General features: G+C 33.8%; 1 protein-coding gene across 2 annotated transcripts in view; it reads right to left on the reverse strand.

The window, feature by feature from the left end:
• The window catches only part of LOC136034664 (chitin synthase chs-2-like), a 126,158-nt gene that overhangs the window by 84,607 nt on the left and 14,424 nt on the right, over window positions 1–27,127 (reverse strand). The window contains exons 1-5 of one of the 2 annotated variants that reach the window (XM_065715979.1): window positions 21,856–22,017; window positions 13,985–14,211; window positions 7,917–8,210; window positions 4,158–4,388; window positions 1,030–1,250 (exon numbers count right to left, since the gene is read on the reverse strand). In XM_065715979.1, coding sequence (XP_065572051.1) covers window positions 1,030–1,250; window positions 4,158–4,388; window positions 7,917–8,210; window positions 13,985–14,211; window positions 21,856–21,962 — 1,080 coding nt within the window. In that variant the 5' untranslated portion in view covers window positions 21,963–22,017. Of the gene's footprint in view, window positions 1–1,029; window positions 1,251–4,157; window positions 4,389–7,916; window positions 8,211–13,984; window positions 14,212–21,855; window positions 22,018–27,127 lie in introns of those variants that run through there. The other variant, XM_065715980.1, reaches the window with a different exon arrangement.

A 27,127-nucleotide genomic window follows, 5' to 3' on the forward strand; every position in this document is an offset into this window, starting at 1 on the left:
TAGAGCATAGTTTAACAGAAATGGATCCCAAAAATATTTAGAATTAATGTGCAATAATCTTTATAAATTTTCGGGCACCATTCCTAATCTTTAAAGAAATTCCTGTTGCAAACACAAAGTTAAGAATTAATCATATGCTTTAATACTACAACTTTAAGTCTTGAAACTCATGGATATAGCTCGGGCTTTTTTTTTCTGAGGCAAAGGGGGTAAAGGGGGAAAAAGAAATTGTGTTATCCCCGAGCTAAACCTTGCATTCACTTTAAAGAGTTTTCGTCGTTAAAGGGAGTGAGTTTTCATGGGGGAGGGGTAGTACCTTCCCTTTCCTCTCCCTCTTGCCAACTACACCCACGCAAAGACCAATAAAAGCATACTCACTCATGTGGATAATGAACTCTTGCTTTAAAAAAAGGGGCAAATCATTGTTAATAAATGCTTTTAAACTACCACGTTTTCATTATACAAACCTACAACCGTCATTTTTAAATCCATGGGAGGCCTGTAGTCAATCCTTATTTGTTTATGGAAATGCGAGATGATTTCTTTATGAAGCATTTTATTCGTTTTATGAAGCATTATATATATATATATATATATATATATATATATATATATATATATATATATATATATATATATATATATATATATATATATATATATATATATATATATATATGTATATTACATGTATTATATTTATATTATTTATGAAAATGACATTATTTTTTGTATAGTTATTATATTATATTATATGCATATATATATTGAAGTATATTGAATATTGAAATATTTTATTTTTTATGAATAAACTCTATTCTATTCTTTTCTTATTTAACTTCGTATTTTTATAAATGCACTTTTTATTTTATCTTTGCTTCATATTGATAGCGAAAGCCAAATTGAAAGAGTTTGAGATTATGTTGATAAAAATAAGTCCCTTTCTGATTTTGTGTTTTCAAATCGAAAGACCAAAAGCAAATAAATCTCCCCAAAAAATTATTAAAATGTAATGAAATAAGATCTTACCGCTATTATATTCAGGTCGTGGACACCAAATCCTGGTAAGAAATTATCAAAAAGTGCTGAAACCGCGTCTAACATTGGTATGTCTGAGTTAGCATAAAATACCCATATCAACAATGTCAGACAAAAGAAAATAATTATTTTCCAAACTGTAGCAAAAAGCTGAATAAAATAACGCTTCCTTCCTATTCCATCCTTGAATCTGCCAAGCCAATTAATAACCCCTGAAATGTAAAAACAATATATATTATCCATTGCGTGGCTGTGAGGAAAACGATAAGAATATACAATAAAAGTGTATCTTTCATTGTGTTTTCTTATCGCATTAAATTTTGCTATCAGCTTGAAGACTTATCGCATTTATATCTGCGTATTAAACATGATACACCTTATTTTGAACTGCCAAATATGACTGTGACCTTTTTTTAAAAAAAACAAAAAACACCATATTGAGGATATGGCAATTTAAATTAGACCCTCTTTGACATAATCAATCAGCGTTTTGGGGATTTTAAAACCCTTCGGACTGCCCAACTTTGGGGCAAAATACTTCTTCAAGAAATGAATATTAAAAAATCATCCAGGCTAAGCCAAATTAAATAGAAATATTGAAAATTTGATTAATTTTAGTGCCATCTAAAGGATGCCTTTCCTAGAAACTGTTCACGTAAAAAATGTTCTTCGAGATCTCGTTGTTACATATTCCAATTAATTCATTAATTTATCATTAGTTTCAGCAAAACTTACCAAAGACTTACAACACGAAGGATTAATAGAACTGGTGCTAACATGTAAGGGATTGAGCCACAGTTAATTAAATACTGAAAGAGAGAAGGAGCACATCTGGAGCTCCACGTCCCTTCTATCTTTTTTATAAGAAATAGAAAAGAGTTAACAAAAAGACTTAAAACTTTACGTCATCTAATTGAGGTAGGACGTCATTATCAAGCAACACAGGAATCTTACGGGAAGCTTTAGACATAAGATATGTGCACTTCGAATAAATTACAACAGTTTTCATACAGTTGACAAAAATTGGCTTTGGGGAATAACATTTGTTCACCTTACAAAGAAGATTTCAAACAGTTTGTGGTAACGAACTGCAGTAAGGAGCGACCCGGCTCAATAGTAAACGAAAGTCTAAAAAACGGAATTTTGATGCTAAAAGATACATCAAAAGAATCGGATTTTCATGCTGATTTTAAATATATAAGTTTCATCAAATTTAGCCTGTGTTATCAAAAGTTACGAGCCTGAGAGAATTTGCCTCATTTTGGAAAATAGGGGGAAACACCCCCTACACATTCAGGAAATCACACCATCATATATATAGAAATATAGAAATAGAATATAGAAATAGAATTATATAGAAATAGGGGGAAATCACACCATCACATTCAGCGTATCAGAGAACCCTGTAGCGAAAATTTCAAGCTTCTATCTACAAAAATGTGGAATTTCGTATTTTTTGCCAGAAGACAGATCACGGGTGCGTTGTTATTTGTTTTTTTGTTTTCTTTTTTTTCCAGGGGTCATCGTATCGACCAAGTGGTCCTAGAATGTCGCAAGAGGGCTCATTCTAACGGAAATGAAAAGTTCTAGTGCCCTTTTTAAGTGACCGAAAAATTGGAGGGCACCTAGCCCCCCTCCCACGCTCATTTTTTCCCAAAGTCAACGGATCAAAATTTTGAGATAGCCATTTTGTTCCGCATAGAAAAACCATACTATGTCTTTGGGGATGACTTACTCCCCCACAGGGGGCTATGTGGGAGTATCTTTCCTTGGAGCAATATGTCATGGGGAAGAGAAATTCAATGAAAAGGGTGCGGGATTTTCTAGCATTACTATAAAAATAAAAAATGAAATAATAAACATGAAAAAGTTTTTTCAATTGAAAGTAAGGAGTAGCATTAAAACTTAAAACGAACAGAGATTATTACGCATATGAGGGGTTCTAAAAATACTTTAGCATAAAGAGCGAAGTATTTAGGACAAGATAAATACCTCGCTCTTTATGCTAAAGTATTTTTAGTAATTTAAACTATTTATTCTACGGCCTTTCTGATTCAGGGGTTATTCTTAAAGAATTCGGACACAACTTAAGATTTAGTGTAAAGAGCGAGGTATTAACGAGGGGACAAACCCCCTCATATACATAATAAAAATATAAGAATATAAAAGTTTGTTACGTAAGTTAATTCTTAAGTTACGTATATTTTTTATTAATAAAAACGTTCGTTAAAAATTAAAAGTTTTAGTTGCCTTTTTAAGTAACCGAAAAACTGGAGGGCAACAGTGCTCCTTTCCCACCCCTTATTCCTCAAAATCGTCTGATCAAAACTAAGCGAAAGCCATTTAGCCAAAAAAAGAATTAATATGCAAATTTCATTTTAATAATTTATGTGCGGAGCCAAAATCAAACATGCATTAATTCAAAAACGTTCAGAAATTAAAAAAAAATAGTTTTTTTTTAACTGAAAGTAAGGAGCGACATTAAAACTTAAAACGAACAGAAATTACTCCGTATATGAAATGGGTTGTCCCCTCCGCAATCCCTCGCTCTTTACGCTAAAGTTTGACTCTTTGCCACAGTTCTACTTTTTAAAACAATTAAAAACTTTAGCGTAAAGAGCGAGGGATTGCGGAGGGAACAACCCATTTCATATACGGAGTAATTTCTCTTCGTTTTAAGTTTTAATGTCGCTTCTTACTTTCAGTTAAAAAAAACTAGTTTTTTTTATTTAATTGATCTCAAGAGGAAGCGCAATCAGTCTGAAGCTGATATTAAAATGATCGTAATCACAAACAAAAAGAACATTATATCATTCATATATAATCTTAAAAGCCCAGTGCTGAGCCTATTGAGGCTTCTTTGTTTGTGATGGATGGCAGGGAGCAAGTTTTATCAAAAGTCCCACAGGGAGCTGTCACTAATAAAATATATGTGATAGTCAAGGAAAATACCATACAAAAAAAAAAATATTGTGGAGGGTTTTGTGATCAAACAAGTCGATTACTTTAAAAAGGTCCAACTATTTGTAGAGGTAACAAATTACGCATGAATTTAGTACTATCATACTTGCAAGCAAGGTAGAAAATTATGGGTATAAATTTTAAGATAGGCTTCATACCTACAGGAGAGTCCTTGTCAACATAATTTTCCCACCAGCCGAATGAAATTAGAATTAACGAAATGGGCAAGGTCCACATTATGGAATAAGACTCTGCAATGCTATTATTGTGGTAGAGACCTTTGGCTATGGGCCACAAAGCAAGAGCAACTACTTGTCCAAGCACGGCTAACATATCCAAGATGTACTTCCAGCCTCTATTTTTCTCTTTTTGGCTCCGTGCCAGCATACCTTAAATTAAAAGAAACTTATTTATTAAACAAACACCCAAAACTTTGCATTGATACCTTTCCATATACTTATCAATTGAAATTTTTTTTTATAAAAGTAAAGAGTATATGTTGCGTACAACATATACTCTATAAAGCTAGTCGAAATAAACCGACTGACGATATTTCTCTGTGTTACTAGGATTATGCAGAACAAGTGCTTTACTGAAAACACAGAACAATAGGTGTTTTTGTACAGTAGAAACTAAAAGTCCTTTGGGATATTTTTTTTTATAAATACAAAGCATCCTTGCAGTTTAAGCGTGGTTTTGTGTTTTTAGTAAAGTTCAAGTTTTGTAATCCTACAAACATAGGAAAATATTATCAGTTGGTTAATTTGCACTACTTTTTTTTTTTTACTAAGAAAACTCGTCAAATGGAGCACCCAAAATAAAACCATTGTATACCCCCTTCTCAACCCAAATCATACCTTCCCGCCAGCTTCATTTATGGAGATATTGTGTGCCTCTTACGACTAATGATTGGTTAAAATGCAGATGGATTCCTCTTAAATGATTATATGTTAATAAATAAAGATCAGTAAGATTAGAGCGTGACTGTCATAAATTAATTTTTAAACAATTAAGTAATTATTTGAAAAAAGGATGTTTAGTTTCTATTGTTGATATTTAACGGTGTCGGAGCTTGTTGATACTATATTTGAGGCTAGTTGTGCAAAATAAAAGCAAAAAGTCATTCTTATACCAAAAAGAAAAATCCAGTGAAAATAATAAAAAAAGATTCGATTCACACCAAATCTTTTATTATGAGATTTAAGGCATTATTTATCACAAATATGAGGCTAACGCTGCAACATCCGATACTAAAGAACAGTTTAAGTATAAATGTTTCCAACAGTGTTAGATTTTCACTAAAGATGGTATTTACGGTATTTTGACATTAGTGATTTCGAATAAGAGACGAACACTGAGATGAGAAGGTGAAAAATATTGTGCGGCTACTTCTGCCACGAGCAATACTACGAACTTTAAAAATTTACTTCTATCATTAATACAAGCCCATAGTGGTAGCCAACATTAACGCTCTTAATTCATACAAAAAATAAGTCAATAAGAAAATAAGAGGACTTAATTAACATTATTGTGACGGTATTTCTTTCACTTCCCTATCGGTTAAATAGATAGTTATAAATTCAAGCTAAAATTGCAGTCAAAATCCAGGGGACAATCACTTTGTCACTACCAAATATTAGCCAGTTCTACTAATAACCCGATAATCTTTTACAAAGGTTACTCTTGTAAACTACATGCAAAAAAAATTAACCATATTCTGATTTCATTATAATGAAGAAAATCCACTTAAATGGCTAATATATTCACTTTCAGTTGTTTCGTACGCTCCCCCCCCCCCCGATGCTCTTGCTTGAAATTGGCTCAAACCTCAAAGGATGTTCTAAAGTTAGCCAAAACAATCACATCTGTCAAATTGTAATCACGTATGAATCAACATTGGATAAAGAATATTAATGTAAGCCATTGACCTAATGGTAACCTCTAGAAAATGACGGAATTATCGTCCAAAAATATTGAAAGTATGACCTATGGATATCCTGGATATAAGACCAAATTTTGTCTTGGGCATTATCACTTAACTGTGCATTCTTGAATGGTTTGATTTATAGCGTGTGTTTATTTTATGAAGTTTCTGAAAAATTCAAACACGGAATAACGTAAGTTAATTCCCGATTTCATTCCAGCCTCCCGTTTTGGTGCTGAAGCATTATATTAAATAATCTGTAGAACCTGCGTAAGGAGCCATCCTCCCTGCAAAAATTATTAGTTGAGAAAATATTATGTAACACGAGAGATGTTATTATATCAAAACTATAGCTATTAAAGCTATACACAATAACCAAAGGCCCTTAAAAGTAATTAAAAAACAGGATTTACAAGAAAATTTTAGCTTAATGCCCTCAGCCGTTACTTAGATAGTGTCTGTACACGCTTTTGATAGCCTGGATGCACGTGATTAAATCAGCATCCCCCTGAATCCCCACAGAAAGTTTGAACTTAACACCAGTCACCGTTCAGTAAATATTGTCTGTACACAATTTTGACAACCTGAGTATATGTAATGTCTTTTGATTTAGTTCATTATCCCTCTCAATATTCCCCGAAAGTTTTACCTTAGTTCAATTAGCCCTAAAAGTAGTGGTAGCAGTAGAAGTAGTGCCGTTTCTAAGATATTTCAGATACGTCATTTTGACAACTTGGGTGCATATAGTGCCTTTTAAATTCTGCGAGGGGTTTCTTGGCCTCAAGAAATTTTATGGTGCAATTTTCATCAAAATCAGTCCAATATTAAAGGCTATTTTCCCTAACTATATTTTCCCTAACCCCCAAAGAGATAATTCTATACTCTACAAGAATCCAAGATCGCATGATCCTAGCATATGTAAGTTCCTAGTTAGGACAGTATCGTTTTAATTAAAAGTGATTGACTAGAATATTTTCTTTTCTAAAGAGTACTGGAAATCTTATAAGCTTCAGCGGAACTTTTCTTCTCCATCTCATTTTTTCGTATAAAAATACTGTTTCGAATGATTATCTTGGCCATCGGTCACTGCTACCGCTGTTACAGAGTTAGAAATGTTACCGAGCTATTGGTCGCTGATCACAAGAGAAAAAATCGTCTTCACGTTATCAACTGTTTGCAACAATGGAGAAACAATGAAGCTTGAAACAACAGTTCATAACACAACAAATAAAGCACTGTTAAATTAGGCCGACGCATAAGTTAGTAGTTCTAACGATTTAAATTTTAGACATATATACGTCGAATTCAAATGGCAATTCCCGATTATAAAACAAATATAAACTCATTGCCTGTCTCTCTTAAAAAGAAAAACATGAAAGGCCAAATAATGCAATTAATACTCATATTTTTGAAAAATGACTTTTGCTCCTTAAGAATGAACAGGAACTTTCGCAGTCATCCTGTACGATCTATTCCAAGATCTGGTGATAAAATAAAAGACATAGGTTGATTTGGCCAATAAATTTTTCCACTTTTCTGTTTCATAGACTTTTTAAAACATAGGAGGTTAGAAAAATTATACCAAATAATTAGCATAGTGAAACCATTGATAAAATGATGCGAGACATGGAAGTTGTATGTACTTGTATTTTATAGTGGTTTGATTGGTTTGTATATAGGAACTAGCGACCGATGCCAAATACCTAAATTATTTTGTGGGTTGTTTTGTCGGTTCCTTTGGCCAAGCAAAGCTAAATTCTTATCACTAAACTCTATTTGCCTTCTTCTGTTTTCACCAAATCTACTAATCAAAATCTGGTTTCATCAAAATCTAGTGGCAGTCTGAAATTATGGTACACAAAACCACACTCGCTACCGATTTTTGGACGGAAAACACATCCAGGTTACAATATCTACAATAAAACCTATTACCTGAGACAGTTAGCAAACCTAGTAATGATGTTATTGAATGTGGTAAAAACAAAGTACTTACAAAGCATCGCGGGGAATAAACATGCAGCGTTTGTGAGCATGGCCCCTTTGAAAACATCTATCTCCGGCAAAACCATGAAAACAAATACCGCAACTCCCACCGTGTGTAGCGTCTCAAAAGTCAAAAACAGTAGAAACTCTCCAAATTCTGGAGTTTTCCAGTTTTTGAATAAAACCATCCGAAAAGACCTTCCGAGAGCAAAGACTTCTGGTGCGGCAAAAACAAAGAATATACACCATGTCCAAGCTGCATTTTCGGCTGTGGGTAGCACGGCAGCCAGAGAGCCATCTATATCTAAAATTGAATATTGCAGGTTTTTTCAATCCAATTTAAAAGCAACTATATATATGTATATATATATATATATATATATATATATATATATATATATATATATATATATATATATATATATATATATATATATATATATATATATATATATATATATATATATATATATATATATATATATATATATATATATATATATATATATATATATATATATATATATATATATATATATATATATATATATGTATATATATATATATATATATATATATATATATATATATATATATATATATATATATATATATATATATATATGCATATTTATTGCCCGAAATACACACAAGGGTTCAATATGGAGTAGATGAGAAGACAAAAAACAAGAAAAAAAGAAGAAGACACTCACAAAGAAATATATACTACAAATAGTAAATTCAAATATTTCTACTAACACATAGCAGGATGGAGGCTAAGCTCCTATCAAGCTTAGAAAAATAGCGACCGCGACGCTCCTCGGCCAGTTAGCGGCTAAGTTAATCTGTAGGCTGACACTAGTCTTTTGTTTCTAGCCCATAGGGGTATATATACACAAGAAAAATTTCGCTAAACGAAAATATAGAGATCTAATAGTCTTTTTATCAGTACCCGTAAACACATTCCAAAATGGAGTCAATGTGGGGACATGAGAAATTACAAAAGCGTTGTAGACGCGGATAAGAATACACCTGCTGTAGCTTTACAGCAAACTATCACACTAAACGCTCTTCTAAGTTTCTCACTTAGATGAGAGATAAGGAGAGCCCTTGTCGTTTTCACACTATCGCCTATCGGGAGACCGAGATTGAGTATGGAAAGGTCCAAACCTTTAAGAACAAAACTAATTCTAGCCTTTTTCTAGGGTGCAACCACACTATTATTATACGACAGTGGTGACGTTACTATAGTGGAGAAACTATATTGAGTATGGAAAGGTCCAAACCTTTAAGAACAAAACTAATTCTAGCCTTTTTCTAGGGTGCAACCACACTATTATTATACGATAGTGGTGACGTTACCCCACCCTGGAGGATTCCTTACCAAACTCGAAATTCCGGCTTTACTCATTTAAGTAACCATGACGAGTAGGTACTTTCACGACAAGACATAATCTTGCTTACAGATTTTTAAATACCCGCACAACTGACCGATTGAGACTTTGCTGCTGTGCACTATATAGCAAATGGGAATGCACATCAGAATCGAAAGCACGAGAGACATCATGAGCCGCAAGGACAAGAAATTCTCTCTCTCTCTCTCTCTCACTCTATATATATATATATATATATATATATATATATATATATATATATATATATATATATATATATATATATATATATATATAAAATTGAATATTGTGGGCTATTCAATCTAATTTAAAAGCAAATATATGTATACTAGCTGTTGGGGTGGCGCTTCGCGCCACCCCAACACCTAGTTGGTGGGGGCGCTTCGCGCCACCCCCAAGCCCCCCCGCGCGCGTAAGTCGTTACGCGCCATTGTAGTTGTGTCCCTATGTCCCACCTGTGAATATAGATATATATATATATATATATATATATATATATATATATATATATATATATATATATATATATATATATATATATATATATATATATATATATATCATGAAAAGAGAAATCACCAATGCTACAGCACAAACATATATATATATATATATATATATATATATATATATATATATATATATATATATATATATATATATATATATATATATATATATATATATATATATATATATATATATATATATATATATATATATATATATATATATATATATATATATATATATATATATATATATGTTTTTAACTACGTAAAACTTGCGAATATACAACATTCTTTGCTGTCCCATTGTCTGTGCATATAAATAGATTGTCAGGTTTACCGACTCTTGAACATGCAACATATAATGGTCCATGGGAAAACAATCCGTATTCAGATCTATACCTCATGATTCTAATGATTGCCCTTGAGCTTTGTTGATGGTGATTGCTAATCGACCATTCCCTGAGTCGCCATCGTCATTTATATATCCCCCTGTGCACCCCGGCGTCCCCTTTGTAGTTATGTCCCTGTGTCCCGGTCGTCATTTATATTCCCTGTGTCCCGGTCGTCATTTGTGTCCCGGTGTCCCAGTCTGTGATTTCTCTTTCAAAGTCCCGGGCGTCATTTATATTCCTTGTGTCCCGGTGTCCCGGTCCCTGTGCCCCCGGCGTCCCCGTTGTAGTTGTGTCATTTATATTCCATGTGTCCCGGTCGTCATCCCGGTATACATTCGTTTTTGAATTGGTATATGATGAAATAAATTTTTAATTTTTTCCTTTTTTTCCTTTTAGTTTTTTTTTTATTGGTTTTGACCTTTTTTTAGGTTTTTTAGTTTCTTTCTTTTTCTTTTTAGTTTTTTTTTGAAGTTTTTATCTTTTTAGTTTTTTTACTTTTATTTATATTTTTTTAGTTTTCTTTTTCTCCTTTATTTTTCAGTTTTTTTCCTTTTTTTAGTTTTTTTTTCTTTTTTAGTTCTTTTAGTTTTTACCTTTTTAGTTTTTTTTTAGTTTTTTAGATTAAATTTTTTTTTAGTTTTTCACCTTTTTTCTTTTTAGTTTTTTATTGGTTTTTACCTTTTTTTAGCTTTTTTATTTTTTTTTCGTTTTTTCTTTTTACTTTATTTTTAGTTTTTATCTTTTTTATTTTTTTTTATGTTTATTTTTAATTTTATTAGTTTTCTTTTTCTCTTCTATTTTTCAGTTTTTTCCTTTTTTTAGTTTTTTTTTAATTTTTAGTTTTTTAAGTTTTTTCCTTTTTTTAGTTTCTTTAGTTTTTTTAGTTTTTCGGCTGTTTTATTTTTTTATTAGTTTTTATTTTTTTGTAGTTTTTGCCTTTTTTTAGTTTTTTCAGTTTTTTTTTTAGTTTTTAGTTTTTTACCTTTTTTAGCCTAACCAGGATTTGAACCTGGGACCTTCATTCTCCGTTCTGACACCCTCTCTCACCGAGTGACTACTCCAGCATGTTCATTTTGGTGTTTTAAATGGTATATTATTAACCAAATTAATGTGTTTTACAATATACTAAGCATCGTCATAACAAAAATGACGACAACTAATTTCATGACGTCAGCCGACACAGAAACATGACGTCACCTGATCCACGATCCACAGATCCACAGACAACTTATTTTTATATATATAGATATATATACATTACATAATGTAATACATATATATCTATATATATATTTCTACTAAGCCTCAAATATTTGTTTTTTTTAAGGTTTTTGAATTGTTTTAATCCCTTGTTAAAATATTTACAAGCATTTTTGCATTACCAGTATTTTGCTCATCACACAATTTAATGTCTTTTCATACGAGTCTGTTAAAGATATTTGATTATTGACGCTAATTCGGTTTCTAACATTATGTACTAAGCTTCAAACTTTTGGTTTTCTTTTTTAAGGCTTTTGAATTCTTGTAATCCCTTGTCAAAATAGAGAATAATCATTTGTAATTGCAGATTTTCATTTTTGGGGCCTTCCTACTGACATTATATAAATGCTGCGTTCAAAATGTTTTCGTTTTAAGGATTTCGAATAGTCGTAGTCCCTTGTTAAAATATATACAAATATTTTTGCCATTACTGCTTGTTTGCTCTTTATGCAATTTAATGGCTTTTCATGCTGTTTCTTTTCAAAAATATTTGATTATTGAAGCTTGCCCGATTTCTAAGAACGATATTTACTAAGCTTGAAACTTTTGGTTTTCTTGTTTAAGGTTTTTAAATTGTTTTAATTCCTTGTCAAAACAGAGAATCATCATTTGTTGCAAATTGCAGTTTTTTGTGCCTACTGACATTATATAACTGGTTGCGTTCAAGCCTGTAAACTTAATGACGTACAAAGGGGACTTTATCTAGCAAAAACAAAATCTAATTTAAAATTTTCAGGCATTTTTCTAGTTTGAAATTAAAACATTAACCAGGCAACGTTGATCAGGCAACGTAAATATTTTTGCAGTTTACACAGTAGCTTTAGCGATTCTTAACTGAACTTAAAAAAATGATCAACTTTTTTCATATCTTAAAAGACAATTACACGCATAAGAAAAGAAATTCGGTAATGATATTTTTCTAACAATTATTTTTGCTATGCTTCAAACTTTTGGTTTTCTTTTGTTAAGGTTTTTGAATTGTTGTGGTCCCTTGTTAAAATATATATAAATATTCTTGCAATTACCAGTTTTTTGCTCTTTACGCAATTTAAAGTCTTTTTGTACTATTCAAAGATATTTGATTATTACCGCAAGTCCTATTTCTAACAGCGATTTTTCCTAAGATTCAAACTTTTTATTTTCTTTTTTTTAGGTTTTTGAATTGTTGTAATCCCTTGCCAAATATACGCAAATACTTTTGTAATTACCAGTTTTTTGCTCTTTAAGCAATTTAATATTAACTCCTCCATACATAAAAATTATCAATTTTTACAAATATGTGTGACAAGTCTGTCAATGTGATTACAATACTGATTTATATAGAAATGACGTCACTCACATATTTATTTTCCCTAAAATTAAGGATCTTAACAAATTTTCTCAAAATTCCATTCCATCTAGAACGTATTTTTAGACAAGAAAATCCCAGGATGTCAGTTTTCCCGAAAAAAATATGGCACCATTTTCGAGAAAAAATACAAACACAGATACATAAATACACAATTATTGTTCGTTTGTAAAGATAGTATACGTGATGTCTAGCTAATTCCCTCCTCCTCCTCTCTCCACTGACGATTTCCTCGTAAAATTCACCCCCATGGACAATTATCCTGGAAAATTCATACCTCCGAATAATTACCCGAAGGAAAGTTTTTTCCATATGTAAAATTGAACAGGCAAATGGAAAATTCTCACTTTGTATGTATTTTTGATGATGCCATAAATATGCATATATTTCACAAGCTACGCCTATCACAGGGATACCATAAAGAGCTTATGGTAGGCGCGCTACTCTGCCTGGGTCAGGGATTTAATGCGCCGAAACCCATATAGGCAAGTGAGTATTCCTCTGAAGAGCCCTGATGGAAGGTGATCGTTTGGGAATATTTCATTAGATTTCAAGTGTTTTACTCTGAAGTTTATGATAACTTACATTTATTAATGACAATACTACATGCCTGTGGACCCTTCTTTTTGGTTGATTGTGTTCGGTTGTACTGATTGTTCCAGATAATTGGGTAAGCAATTAGGGTCAAGGCCTCATTCAAGTGCTTATCTGCGAAAACTGTTTTTTTTTTTTTTTCACCAAATAATTATCTTTAAGACATTATGAAGAATACATTTATTTTATTTTAATATATTTTATTGATTATAATTTCTTAGTTAATATAGTTTTTCGATTTGAGAACAATAAAATATTTAGATTTTACAGTTTTAAGTAAAAAAAAAACAAAAAAAAACATAGAGCCCAAGTAACCATGTGGGTGTTTCTTTTTTCTACTATGAGAAGAAACGATAAAGTAAACTGACTCGGACATACCCAATTTCATCAGATCAGCCAAAAAATAGAAAAAAAGGAAAGTATCTTGCTACATAAACCAAGGAAACCACACCAAGTATTGTTAAAAACATCACTGAAAATTATCAAAGAGGAGGGACGGAGTGCTCCTCTCTATATGTGCCTGCCACAGACCTACAAGTACAAAAATGGATACTTACTATTACACCAGTAATGCTGCCTTCCTTTTTTCACTTGAGATGCCATAAATAATAATGTAGATTTTGCAATACCTGCACATCCAAGGACAACGATGAACGTAACCACGTAAGATAGGAATCTCATTACCTTCATCACTTTTCGCATAAATCTTGTATTGGCAGCTGATCCAAAATCCTGATCAGGAGGTTGGGTCCGGAAAACATCCCACCCTCTCTGAATTGGATTACTGTAAAAAAAGAAAAAGAATACATAATCTGTGACACTTTTCCCTTAAATAACCAATAAGTTCATTCTAGAGCTTAAGGTTTAACGTAGCCCCAGCCTACGAATATAGCTATCTAGCAGTTTATGGTAGCAAACTCTAGGCATGGAGCAAATTGGCCCAATGGTAACCGGATGTCTAAGAAAACAATTTTTATAATAATTAATACAGCAACAGATTTGGCTTTTCAGGCTAATTCTACATATATAGAATTTCTTAAGTTTAATGTTACCCGTCAAAAGATACGAGTCTGAGAAAATTTGGCTGATTTTCGAAAAAGCGGAAACAACCCGCAACAAGAGCTAAGAACTCATATTGCACTTGTGACGAGGCAAGAAGAGCTAAGAGCCAACAGCTCATATGGTAAGAGCTCTAACAAAATTCTAAGAATCAATAGATTGATTTAAAAGGAAAATCAGAGGCTTAATGCCGGTCAGGATTTAAAATAAGAGCTTTGAGTTACGATGTCCTTCTAAATATCAAAATTCATTAAGATCCGATCACCCACTCGTAAGTTATAAATACCTCATTTTTTCGAATTTTTCCTCTCCCTTTAGCCCCCCAGATGGTCGAATCTGGGAAAACGACTTTATCAAGTCAATTTGTGCAACTCCCTGACACGCCTACAAATTTTCATCGTCCTAGCACGTTCAGAAGCACCAAACTCGCCAAATCACTGAACGCCTCCCCCCAACTCCCCCAAAGAGAGCGAATCCAGTACGGTTACGTCAATCACGTATCAAGGACATTTGCTTATTCTACCCACCAAGCTTCATCCCGATTCCTCCACTCCGTGTTTTCCAAGATTTCCCCCTCCTACTCCCCCCAATGTCAAAAGATCTGGTCGGGATTTGAAATAAGAGCTCTGAGACATGAATTTCTTCTAAATATCAAATTTCATTAAGACCCGATCGCCTATTCGTAAGATAAAAATACCCCAATTTTCACGTTTTCCAAGACTTCCGGTTTCCCCCTCCAACTCCCCCCAATGTCACAGGATCTGGTCAGAATTTAAAATTAGAGCTTTAAAGCACAAGATCCTTCTCAATATCAAATTTCATTAAGATCTAGTCACGCTTTTGTAAGTTACAAATAGGCTACCTCATTTTTCCAGATTACCCCCCCCAACTCCACCAAAGACAGCATGTTCGGTCCGGTTATGTCAGTCACGTATCTTAGACAGGTTTCTATTCTTCCCATCCAGTTTCATCCTGATCTCTCCGCTTTAAGTATTTTCTAAGATTTCCGGTCCCCTCCAGCTTCCCCCCCAATGACGCTGGATCCGGTTGAGATTTAAAATAAGAGATCTAAGTTACGAGGTCCTTCTAAATATGAAGTTTCATGAAGATCCGATCCCTCCTTCGTAAGTTAAAAATACGCCATTTTTTCTAATTTTTCAGAATTAACCCCCCCCCCACAATAGAGCGGATCCGTTCCAATTATGTAAATCACGTATCTAAGACTTCGCTTATTTTTCCCACCAGGTTTCATCCCGATCCCTCCAATCTAAGCGTTTTCCATGATTTTAGGTCCCCCAAACTCCCCCCAATGTCACCAGATCTGGTTGGGATTTAAAATGAAAGCTTTGAGACACGATATCCTTCTAAATATCAAATTTCATTGAGATCTGATCACCCGTTCCTAAGTTCAAAATACCTTATTTTTTCTAATTTTTTCAGAATTACCCCCCCCCCCCAACTACCCCAAAGAGAGCAGATCCGTTCCGGTTATGTCAATCATGTATCTAGGACTTGTGCTTATTTTTCCCACCAAGTTTCATCCCGATTCCTCCACTCTAAGCGTTTTCCAAGATTTTAGGTTTCCCCCTCCCAACTCCCCCCCATGTCACCAGATCCGGTCGGGATTTAAAATAACAGCTCTGAGACACGATATCCTTCCAACCATCAAATTTCATAAAGATCTGATCAACCGTTCGTAACTTAAAAATACTTCATTTTTTCTATTTTTCCGAATTAACGGCCCCCCCACTCCCCCCAGATGGTCAAATCAGGAATATGACTTTTTAACTTTATCTGGTCTGGTCCCTGATACGCCTGCCAAATTTAATCGTCCTAGCTTGCCTGGAAATGCCTAAAGTTCCAACCGGGCAAAACCGGGACCGACAGACCGACAGAATTTGCGATTGATATATGTCACTTGGTTAATACCAAGTGCCATAAAAACTCAAAGCGATTTTAATGAAAATCACACCATCATATTTTGTATATCGGAAAATCCTGCTGTATAGGTTTCAAGCTCCAATCTACAGAACTATGAAATTTTGTATCTTTGCCAGAAGAAAGATCAAACATGCACTTTTATTTGTTTTTACAGGGGTGATCGTGTTGAGTCAGTGGTCCTAGAAGAACGGGAGGGGTCTCGTTCAAACGGAAATTAAAAGTTTAGTACCCTTAATAAGTGAAAAAAATTGGCGTACAACCAGCCTTCCACCCACGTCCATTTTTTCCCAGAGTTACCTCATCAAAATTTTGAGACAGCAAGCTGGTTCAGCATAGTTGAAACATTCAATAGCAATGCCTTTGGGGATGTCTTGGCCCCCCAAAGCCACTGAGGAAAGGGCTGTGAGTTTTACTATTTACTCATTGTTTATAAGTTGTATTTGTTAATAGGAAACATACTGCAATTTTCCCTAGGGAGGAAAATTTCCAGGGCAAATTTTTGAGGAGAAATTTTACGCGGGGGATTTCACAGGGGAAATTTTACATGGGGTAATCTTCCGGAATCCATACAGGGAATTCTTTTGCCTGTCTTACTTTTTGCTTTTGAACACAGTCAAAGGGAAATCTTTTGAACAAAGAGAGAACTGTCTGGAAAGATTTTTCATGGGAGAATTTCCGCAGGGGGAACTCTCCAGGAGGGGTGTGTGTAAAATTTCTAAAGGATTTTTTTTCACGAAGGGAGAGGTGGATTTCTCGGCAAGGTTTGAAACGACCAGAAATAAAACATAAAAAACAAGTTTTCAACTGAAAGTAAGGAGCAGCATTAAAACTTAAAACAACCAAAATTATCCATATATCATGGGGTTACCCCCCATCTCTATCCCTAATTCCTTATGCTAAAGTTTGACTTTTTTTCTCAGGTATTTAAGAATGAATCATGAACACAAGGGTCATTTAAACGGAATAAGAAGCTTTTTTAAAGCCCTAAAAAAAACTTTTGCGAAACGATCTAGGGGTACAGGAGGGGCAGCCCTCCCCATTTAGGAATATTGCCGAAAGAGGGTCAATAGATTATGTAGCTTTTGTACGATTAATATTGAGACCAGAGCCACGAAATTGATATGGTGCTCAGATGCTAAAAATTTGCTTTTATTCACAGAGAAAAATGGTTTCAAATGTTGTTAAATTTGGTTTGAGTAAACTAAATAAATCTAACAATAAAAATGTTCAATTTTTTTATTTATAATGTTGCTTTAATTAATCTTTAGTTTTAGTAAACCAACAATGGCTAAAGTAAACGAACAATTGTAAAACATATTAATTTAGAAAATTTTCTGAAAAGGTAGCTTTTAAAAGGAAAGTAAAGGCCATATGAAACTTAATATGAGAAGAAATAGAAACCTGCAATAACTCAAACTCAAAATAAAGGGAAATTACTATTGTAGAATAAATGAAACCTAAAACAACCATAAATTACATAAACAATCATATAAAAAACAAGGTACTAATATAACAAGGTACTAATAATAACAAGGTATATATAAAAACAACAGGTACTAGTATAAAAGAATAAATTTTAAAACCAGGAAAGGTTAAATTGAATATTCAATTCAAGCTTCAAACAAACAAAATAGTTTGCCTTTGAAGCATAAATGAAACTCAAAACGAACAGAAATTAAATAAACAATCATAACGAACAAACTAAAATAGGTACTAATAGATGCAAAGTAGGTACTAATATAAAAGAATAAATAGATGTTAAAACGATTGAAACTTATATTGAATATGCAAATCAAGCTTGAAACGAAGAAAAATCTTTACAAGCAAGAGTTTGGGTTTTGCCTCCTTCTCTCACTGTAAACGCGTAAAGGTCTAAAACTTAATGCGTCATTGGCGCTTAAAAATACTTGCCCCTGGGCTTTGGGTGTTTTGTTGACCATGAAGTTTTGTTGTCTAGTGTTTGAGCTATTTTTATAAAAATGGCTATCTGAAAATATTTATCGCATGGGTTTGGGGAAAAAAGCTTAGAGGGCGGGGACTAGTTACCCTTTGATCTATTTTTACTCTTAGAAAGTGAACTAGGACTTTCAATTTCCAATAAAATGAGTGCTCTATGAAGCTTATGCAAGCATCCCTTCTATAAGAACCATATATGCCCGCAGGGCGTAGCTTACATCGCCTATCCTTTTTGACAAAATGGCTATCTCAAAATTTTTATTAGATAAATTCTGGGGAAAAAAGGGCGTGGGGTCTCTTAAAAAGGGCACTAGAACTTCCGATTTCGAATCGAATGATCCCCCTCGGAAGTTTATACGAACATCCCTACCATTTAAAGTGCCTCTAAAAAAAATTAGTGAATATATAAACCATTGGAGACGTATGGCCGTTACTAGGCAACGCTATAGCGTTGCTTGCCTCTCATAAAAATAGATGCATTGTTAAATTGAATTTCCTATCTAATTTAACACAAAGAACAAACAGCGATTTTTAAGGTAAGTTTGACAGAAGTCAAATTTCCTCTCGGCAGCCGGGTTTCAAACTTCTCAATAAAACAAAACGTGTTCCTTAGGATGAATATCCTGTCCGTTTCTATTCCATACAGGAGGTGAATATTCCTTTCTGCTGAAAGGATCAAAACTGTATTTAAAATAAACCTAAGGTTTCTGCTTATGCATTGGTGAACACGTGCTATGGATAATTTTCTTTTTTAGATAAACATTCAAAGGAGTGTTTTTTCGAGAGTTATTTTGAAGAGACAACAGGTACCTGCATTTCCATCAGAAATAAAAGCCAAAACTTACTTGTCACTTGGTCTTTCTTAGTTGGACTCAATTGACCGTCTTATGTTAAAATTAAAAAGAAAAAAACACGTTTTTTCAACTGAAAGTAAGGAACAACATTAAAACTTAAAACGAATAGACATTTTTCGTATATGAAGGGGGGGGTTGCTCTTCCTCAAAAACTTGCGCTTTGCGCTAAAGTTTTTAAGTAGTTTTAAGAAAAGCTACTTAATGTTCTAATTAAACGAACATAGTGTTCCAGAAGTCGTTTTTAAAGGACTGGAATATAATTCAAACTTTAGAGTAAAGAGGGAAGTGTTGATGAAGAGCATCCCACCTTATAATTTTTACGCCCCGCTCTTTACGCTAAAACAGTAAAGCTAAAACAGTCGTTTGAATCTTTCTCTCAACTCTACTTTTTAAAACAGTAAAAAACTTTAGCGTAAAGAGCGGGGCGTTGAGGAGGGAACAGCCGCTTTCATATACGAAGTAATTTCTGTTCGTTTTAAGTTTAAATGTCGCTCCTTACTTTCAATTAGAAAAACTTGTTTTTTTATCTAATTTCTGAACGTTTTTGAATTAATGCATATTTTGGTTTTGGCTCTCCCAGCATGAATAATTAAAACGAAACTTGCACATTAATTTATTTTTTTGGCTAAATGGCTTTCTCATGTTCTGATCGGACGATTTTGAGAAAAAAGAAGTGGTGGAGTAGGCCTAGTTGCCCTCCAATTTTTTGGTTACTTAAAAACGCAACCAGAACTTTAAATTTTATGAAAGTTTTTATTAGTAAAAATATACATAACTTAAGAATTAAATTACGTAACGAGCTTTTATATTCTTATATTTTTATTATGTATACGAGAGGGGGTTTTTCTCCTTGTTAATACCTCACTCTTTACACTAAAGCTTAAATTTTGTCCCAACTCTTTAAGAATGACCCCTGAATCAGAAAGGCCGTAAAATAAATAGTTGAAATTACTAAAAATACTTTAGCGTAAAGAGCGAGGTTTTTAGGAGGAGATGAACCCCTTATATGCATAATGATCTCTGTTCGTTTTAAGTTCTAATCCTGCTCCTTAATTTCAGTTGAAAAAACTTTTTCATATTTATTTTTCATTGTTTTTTTTATGATAACGCTAGAAAATTCTGCGTCCCCTTCTCTTCCCCCATGACATATTCCTCCAAGGAAAGATACTCCCACATAGCCCCCTCCCCTCAACCCTCCCCCCGAAACCAAAATAATCCCCCTGAAAAAACGTCTGTACACTTCCCAATAACCATTACTGCATGTAAACACTGGTCAAAGTTTGTAACTTGCAGCCCCTCCCCCGGGGACTGTGGGGGAGTCAGTCATCCCAAGGACATAGTAATTATGGTTTTCGACTATTTTGAACAAAATGACTATCTCAAAATTTTGATCCGTTGACTTTGGAAAAAAATGAGCGTGGGAGGGGGCCTAGGTGCCCTCCCATTTTTTGGTCACTTAAAAAGTGCACTAGAACTTTTCATTTCCATTAGAAAGCCCTCTTGCGACATTTTAGGATCACTCGGTCGCTACGATGACCCCTGCGAAAAAAAAAACATAAAAAAACACGCAGCCGTGATTGGTCTTCTGGCAAAAAATACGAAGTTCCACATTTTTGTAGATAGGAGCTTGAAACTTTTACAGTATGGTTTTCTCATACGCTGAATGCGATGGTGTGATTTTCGTTAAGTCATTTCTATGACTTTTAGGGGGAGTTTCCCCCTATTTTCCAAAATGAGGCAAATATTCTCAGGCTCGTAACTTTTGATGACAAAGACTAAATTTGATGAAACTTATATATTTAAAATCAGCATGAAAATCCGATTCTTCTGATGTATCTTTTAGTATCAACATTCCGTTTTGAAGAGTTTTGTTTACTATTGAGCCGGGTCACTCCTTACTACAGTTCGTTACCACGAACTGTTTGAAAGTTCTCTGATACGCTAAATCTGATGGCGTGACTTAATATCATTGAGATTCTATGACATTTAAGGGGAGTTCCCCCCTTTTTTTGAAAATAAGGTAAATTTTCTCAGGATCGTTACCTTTAATGGGTAAGACTAAACTTAATGATATATATGTATTTTAAATCAGCATAGAAATCCAATTTTTTGATACATCCATTGGAATCAAAATTCAGTCTTTTAGAGTTTCGGTAACTATTGAGTCGGGTCTCTCCTTACTCATAGTTCGTTACCACTAACTGTTTGACTAGGCTTTAGTCTCGTGTTTCAGGCCTTTGGATAAAATATTTTTCGAGCTTCAAGCGGCATTTAATATTTTTTCCAGTATGTTTTAAGTAATCGATAAAATAAATGAAACAGATTCTATTAAAGTACATGATCCTGGCGTGATTAACTTACCAAATCCTAAAAACAAATTTATCGGAAATAATTACTTTCAATGATATTTCGCGGTTTGTCCTTATTTTTTAGGTTTCGATTATGCAAAGCAATTAGACATTAATTTTTATAAAAACATGTTTTGCCTATTTTTCCACAACAAAATATCATAAATAAATGAAGTGCAATGAGGACCTGGATTAGCTTTTTTGTAAAAAAGGGCGTAAATACTGTTGAATATAAATAAATTACTGAAAGAAAACATATAGGTTACTTACTTCTCAGTGTCTTTGATGACAGAATTTTCGTCATCGGATGACGAATTGTATTCATCCTCTTCGTTGTCACTTAAACTCGTCTTCTTATTTAGTGGAAGCAAAGCCATTCATAAATCCTAACTATTTTAAAAACTTTTTTGACACAAAGTTTAAGACTGCTAAAAAATTTCTTGTATGATTCAATATCTCTTATCTTATCATTAAAGACTTTTATCACGCTGTGAAGTCTTAAAGCTCTAACTCAATTAAAAAAAAGAAGTTATCGATAAAGATAAAGCAACATAAATTAGCGATCAAATATAATTATTAAAAAAAATCCTTTAGGAGTATAGCTTTAATGAGTTTTAAGACTCCTCAGCATATTTTGTGATCAGTGTCATCATACTTGTATCGAAGTTCTGACAGATTATGGATTAATCCCGTTTTCTAGGGATATAATGAGAGAAAGGTTGAGATGGTTACGGCACGTTCTGTGGATGAAAGATGACAGACTGCCAAAGACTGTCCTTTACGATTAACCGTCTAGGGCTAAATAGAAAGCAGGAAGTCGGGGATGGGGTAAAAGGGTATCGTAAGAAAAGATGTAAGGGAAATATAAACTTCTTGGGAGGATGTAGAGAGGAAGGCTTTGAATAGATTATGATGGAGGAAGAGCATTCGTAGCTTTGTTGGCCTCAGGTGGCTTGGTGCAGCGGTGAGTTGTTAGTAGTAGTAGTAGCACTAGTAAAGCCTAAGACTGACTATTTCAAAGTAATACATAGAAAAATATGTTTATGAACATCTTCCAATGGATCATTGACTGGTCATAAAGCTTTGTTGCGTCTTTTCCCGGAAGGGAGAGCAGGACAAGATATCAAAATTGTCCTTGAAGGAAGAATTAAGGAAGAAATAACTCAAAGAACCAGGTACAAAAATAATTTAGATACATCCACACTTGTAAGAGAAAAGTCCTGACAGATTTACTGACAGACCTAACCTAAGATTGACTATTTCAAGGTAATTTCAAGAAAAATATGCTTTTGAGCATGTTCTGATGGATCTTAGGCTAGTCATAGAGATTTCGTTACACCATCCTTTTCGAGCGGGACGAGGACACAATTCTAAAATTGTCCTAGAAAGGAGAACTGAGTAAGAAATACTTCTGATCATAGATATCTCGTTACAGAATTTTTTGGAAGAGGCCAGGATTTTAAAACTGTCCTTCAAGGGGAATTACATAATCCATTCCTCGATGACACTGGTTACAAGAACCAATATAAATGTATCCACATTTGTAAGTTAAAAGTCCTGACAAACTTAACTTAAGATTGGCCATTTTAAAGAAGTCCAAAGCAAAATATGTTTCTTAGCATGTTCCAATGGATTTTTGACGGGTCCTAGAGATTTTGCTACGCCATTTTTTGGAAGAGAAATTTTCCTAAAATTGTCCTCAACGAGAAGTTTAAGTAAAAAATACTTCAAGGAAACGGCAAAAATTGTGTTGCATCCACACTTACAAGAGAAAAGTCTTAACATACCTAACCCAAGATAGACCATTTTAAGGTAATTCAAAGAAAAATAATCTGTTTTAGCATGTTCCGATTGATCCTCGACTGGTCCTAGAGTTTTCCTTACACCATTTTCCGGAGGGGAGGAGAGCAAGATTCTAAAATTGTGCTCGGAGAGAGAATTAAGTAACATTACGTAACACTAAGTAAAATTAAGTAACAAAAGGGCCATCTCATAATTTTTATGCGGTGACTTTGCGAAAAAATGAGTGTTGGAAGAGGCCTAGTTGCCCTCCAATTTTTTGGTCACTTAAAAAGGGCACCAGAAATTTTAATTTCCGTTAAAATAAGCCCTCTCAATACATTCTGGGACCACTGGATCAATAGGATCACTGGCAAAAAATACAAAATTCCACATTTTTGTAGATAGGAGCTTGAAACCTCTACAATAGAGTTCTCTGATACGTTGAATCTGATGGATTTTCATTGAGATTCTATGACGTTTAGGGGGGTGTTTTCCCCTTTTTTGAATATAATCAATTTTTTTCTGGCTCGTAACTTTTGATAACTCTAAACTAAACTTGATGAAACTTGTATATTTAAAATCAATATAAAAATCATATTCTTTTGAAGTAAGTTTCGATTACTATTGAGCCGGGTCGCTCCTTACTACAGTTTGTTACCACGAATTGGTTCATTAATAGTTTCAAGAAAATCCAAAGAAAAACATTTTTTTTTTGCCTTTTTTGATGGATCTTCAACTGGTCCTAGAGAGCTCGTTACATCATTTTTTGATCGGATTAAGTAACAAATACTTCCAGGGAGCTGTAACAATTTAGTTGCATCCACACTTACAAGAGAAAAGTCTTGACAGACCTAACCTAAGGATTGGCCATTTCAAAGTAATCCAAAGAAACATAATTTTGTTTAACTTGTTCAGATGTAATCCAAAGAAAGTAATCCAGAGAAACATAATTTTGTTTAACTTGATCTTCAACTGGTCCTAGAGATTTCGTCACATTATTTTTTGGAGGGAAGTAGGGCAAGATTCTAAAATCGTCCTTGACGAAAGGATTAAGTACCAAATACGTCGAGGAAATGGTAATAATTTTGCTGCGCCCACACTTACAAGTGAAAAGTCTTGACAGACCTAACCTAAGGACTGGACATTTCAAAGTAATCCAAAGAAACATAATTTTGTTTAACTGTTCAGATGTAATCCAAAGAAAGTAATCCAGAGAAACATAATTTTGTTTAACTTGATCTTCAACTGGTCCTAGAGATTTCGTCACATTATTTTTTGGAGGGAAGTAGGGCAAGATTCTAAAATCGTCCTTGACGAAAGGATTAAGTACCAAGTACGTCGAGGAAATGGTAATAATTTTGTTGCGTCCACACTTACAAGTGAAAAGTCTTGACAGACATAACCTAAGACTGGCAATTTCAAGGTAATACCTAGAAAAATGATTTTGTTTTAGATTGTACCAATGGTAACAGATACTTGGAGGAAACGGTAATAGTTTAGTTAAATCCCCACTTGGAAGAAAGAAGCCTTGACAGACCTTACCTAACATTGGCCATTTCAAGGTAATCCAAAGAAAAATAATTTTGTTTTAGCTTGTTTCGATGGATCTTCAACTGGTCCTAGAGATTTTGTTACAGCATTTTTTGGAGTGGAGGAGGGCAAGATTCTAAAATTGTCCTCGGCAAGAGAATTAAATACCAAATACTACAGAGAACGGTAACAATTTATTTGCATCCACACTTGCAAGAGAAAAGTCTTGAGAGACCTAACCTAAGATTGGTAATTTCAAGATAATCCCTAAAAAAATAATTTTCTTTTAGATTGTACCAATGGATCTTCAACTGGTTCTAGAAATTTCGTTGCGCTCTTTTTTCTGGAGGGGAGGAGGGTAAGATTCTAAAATTGTCTTCGACGAGAGGATTAAATAATAAATACTTGAAGGAAATAGTAAAAATGTAGTTGCATCCCAAGGTAATCCCTAGAAAAATAATTCCTTTTTAGCTTGTTCCAATGGATCTTTCACTGGTCCTAGAAATTTTGTTGCACGATTTTTTTCGGAAGGGAAGAGGGCAAGATTCTTAAATTGTCCTCGACGAGTGGATTAAGTAACAAATACTTGGAGGAAACTATAACAGTTTTGTTGCATCCACACTTGCAAGAGAAAAGTCTTGACATACCTAACCTAAAATTGGCCATTTCAATGTAATCCAAAGAAAAAATAATTTTGTTTTAGCTTGTTCCGACGGATCTTCAAATGGTCCTAGATATTTCGTTATACCATATTTTGAAGGGGGACGAGGACAAGATCCCAAAACTGTCCTTGAGGGGAGACTTAAGTAAGAAACACCTCCATGAAACGAATATAAAAACAATTTAGTTGCATCCAAGCTTGTACGAAAGAATGTTCTGAAAGATTTACTGACAGATGTAACTTAAGATCTTCTGATGGATCTTCAATTGGTCTTGGACTGCAATCCCCCTGCCCAGGCCTAGAAGTGCCAATGAGATGAGATGGAATTTTTATTTTTCCAAAATGGATAGAAGGGTCATCTAAGATCTCCCAAAAACTAGAGTTTACACGAATTTTTCAGAAAGCTTAAACCGAAAAAGCAGGCCATGAACACATAAACTTGTCAATGCATATGGATGCCAACAGATTTTGAACATGTACAATATTTAATGATAGCGCAAAAAAATTTTTGATCCAACTGAACAGTCAGATGAAAAGGGTTGCACGGGAAATTCAACCGACCATTCTTTTGGGCTAACTAATGTTGCCAAAAAAAATGAGACATTCCACTCATTGCATTGAAAATACAAAGGAAATATTCTCAGGATCCTCAGTTTACCCCAAAGGGAAACTGGCCAATATTTTATTTTTCGAACAGATTGAGGTATCAATCAGATCTGGGCCATCAAGAAAGCCGAAACTAAAACATCGGGAAATCTCGGATCCAACAGAAAGGATATAAGCGGTATTTTGGGTTGAAAGATATGCCTCTTAATCAAAGAGATGAACAATTCGAAAAGACGATCAACTTTCACACTATATATCAACTTCCGGGATTCGACTTTCATACAGGAAACAGAACCTATCGAAATTTCGAACGAAACTTCAGAAAAAGCAAACCACGCAGCCGTGTCAATCATGACTCTGAAAAAAAAATTCTCTCAAATGTTTCGGCCGCAGAGGAGTCGATATTACTGTTTTATCCAAAAGGTGGTAATGCTGTAACTGCGAAATGATTTCTGAGACATAAACGAAACTCAAAGCTTTTATGTTGGAAACAACACTTTTAAGTCTGGAGAAAATAACATTTACTCGGTAACATTTTCAGACCATGCTCTTCAGTTATTCATCAAAATGTTGAAATGTTCTACTGATGACTATGCAAGAAATCCTCCGTTAGAATACGAAACTACTGACGTTGTGTTTTACTGAGGAGGATAAACCTAAGGAGCAGAAAAATTAAATTAGTCTAGACTCTATTTTTATTTATTTTTTCTATTTTTGATATGTTTGGTTTTCATTCAAAAATTAATTTCGAGACTATAAAAACAGTGAGGGCTTTTAAGACCAGGGGACGGCCATAGGGGGTGTACAAACAGAGCTACTAGTCCCTCAAGACCTTATTACGTGCAACAGGGTCTTACGCATTATTATAGCATACCTGTAACGGTATAGTACAACTATATCATAGGTTTTTGATTACTTTTGGTTGGTACGTAATAGTCCCTTTGAGTGTTTAAAAAACCTTCA

The sequence above is a fragment of the Artemia franciscana genome, chromosome 13 (assembly GCF_032884065.1).
Source record: "Artemia franciscana chromosome 13, ASM3288406v1, whole genome shotgun sequence".
Classification (NCBI taxonomy): Eukaryota; Metazoa; Arthropoda; class Branchiopoda; order Anostraca; family Artemiidae; genus Artemia; species Artemia franciscana.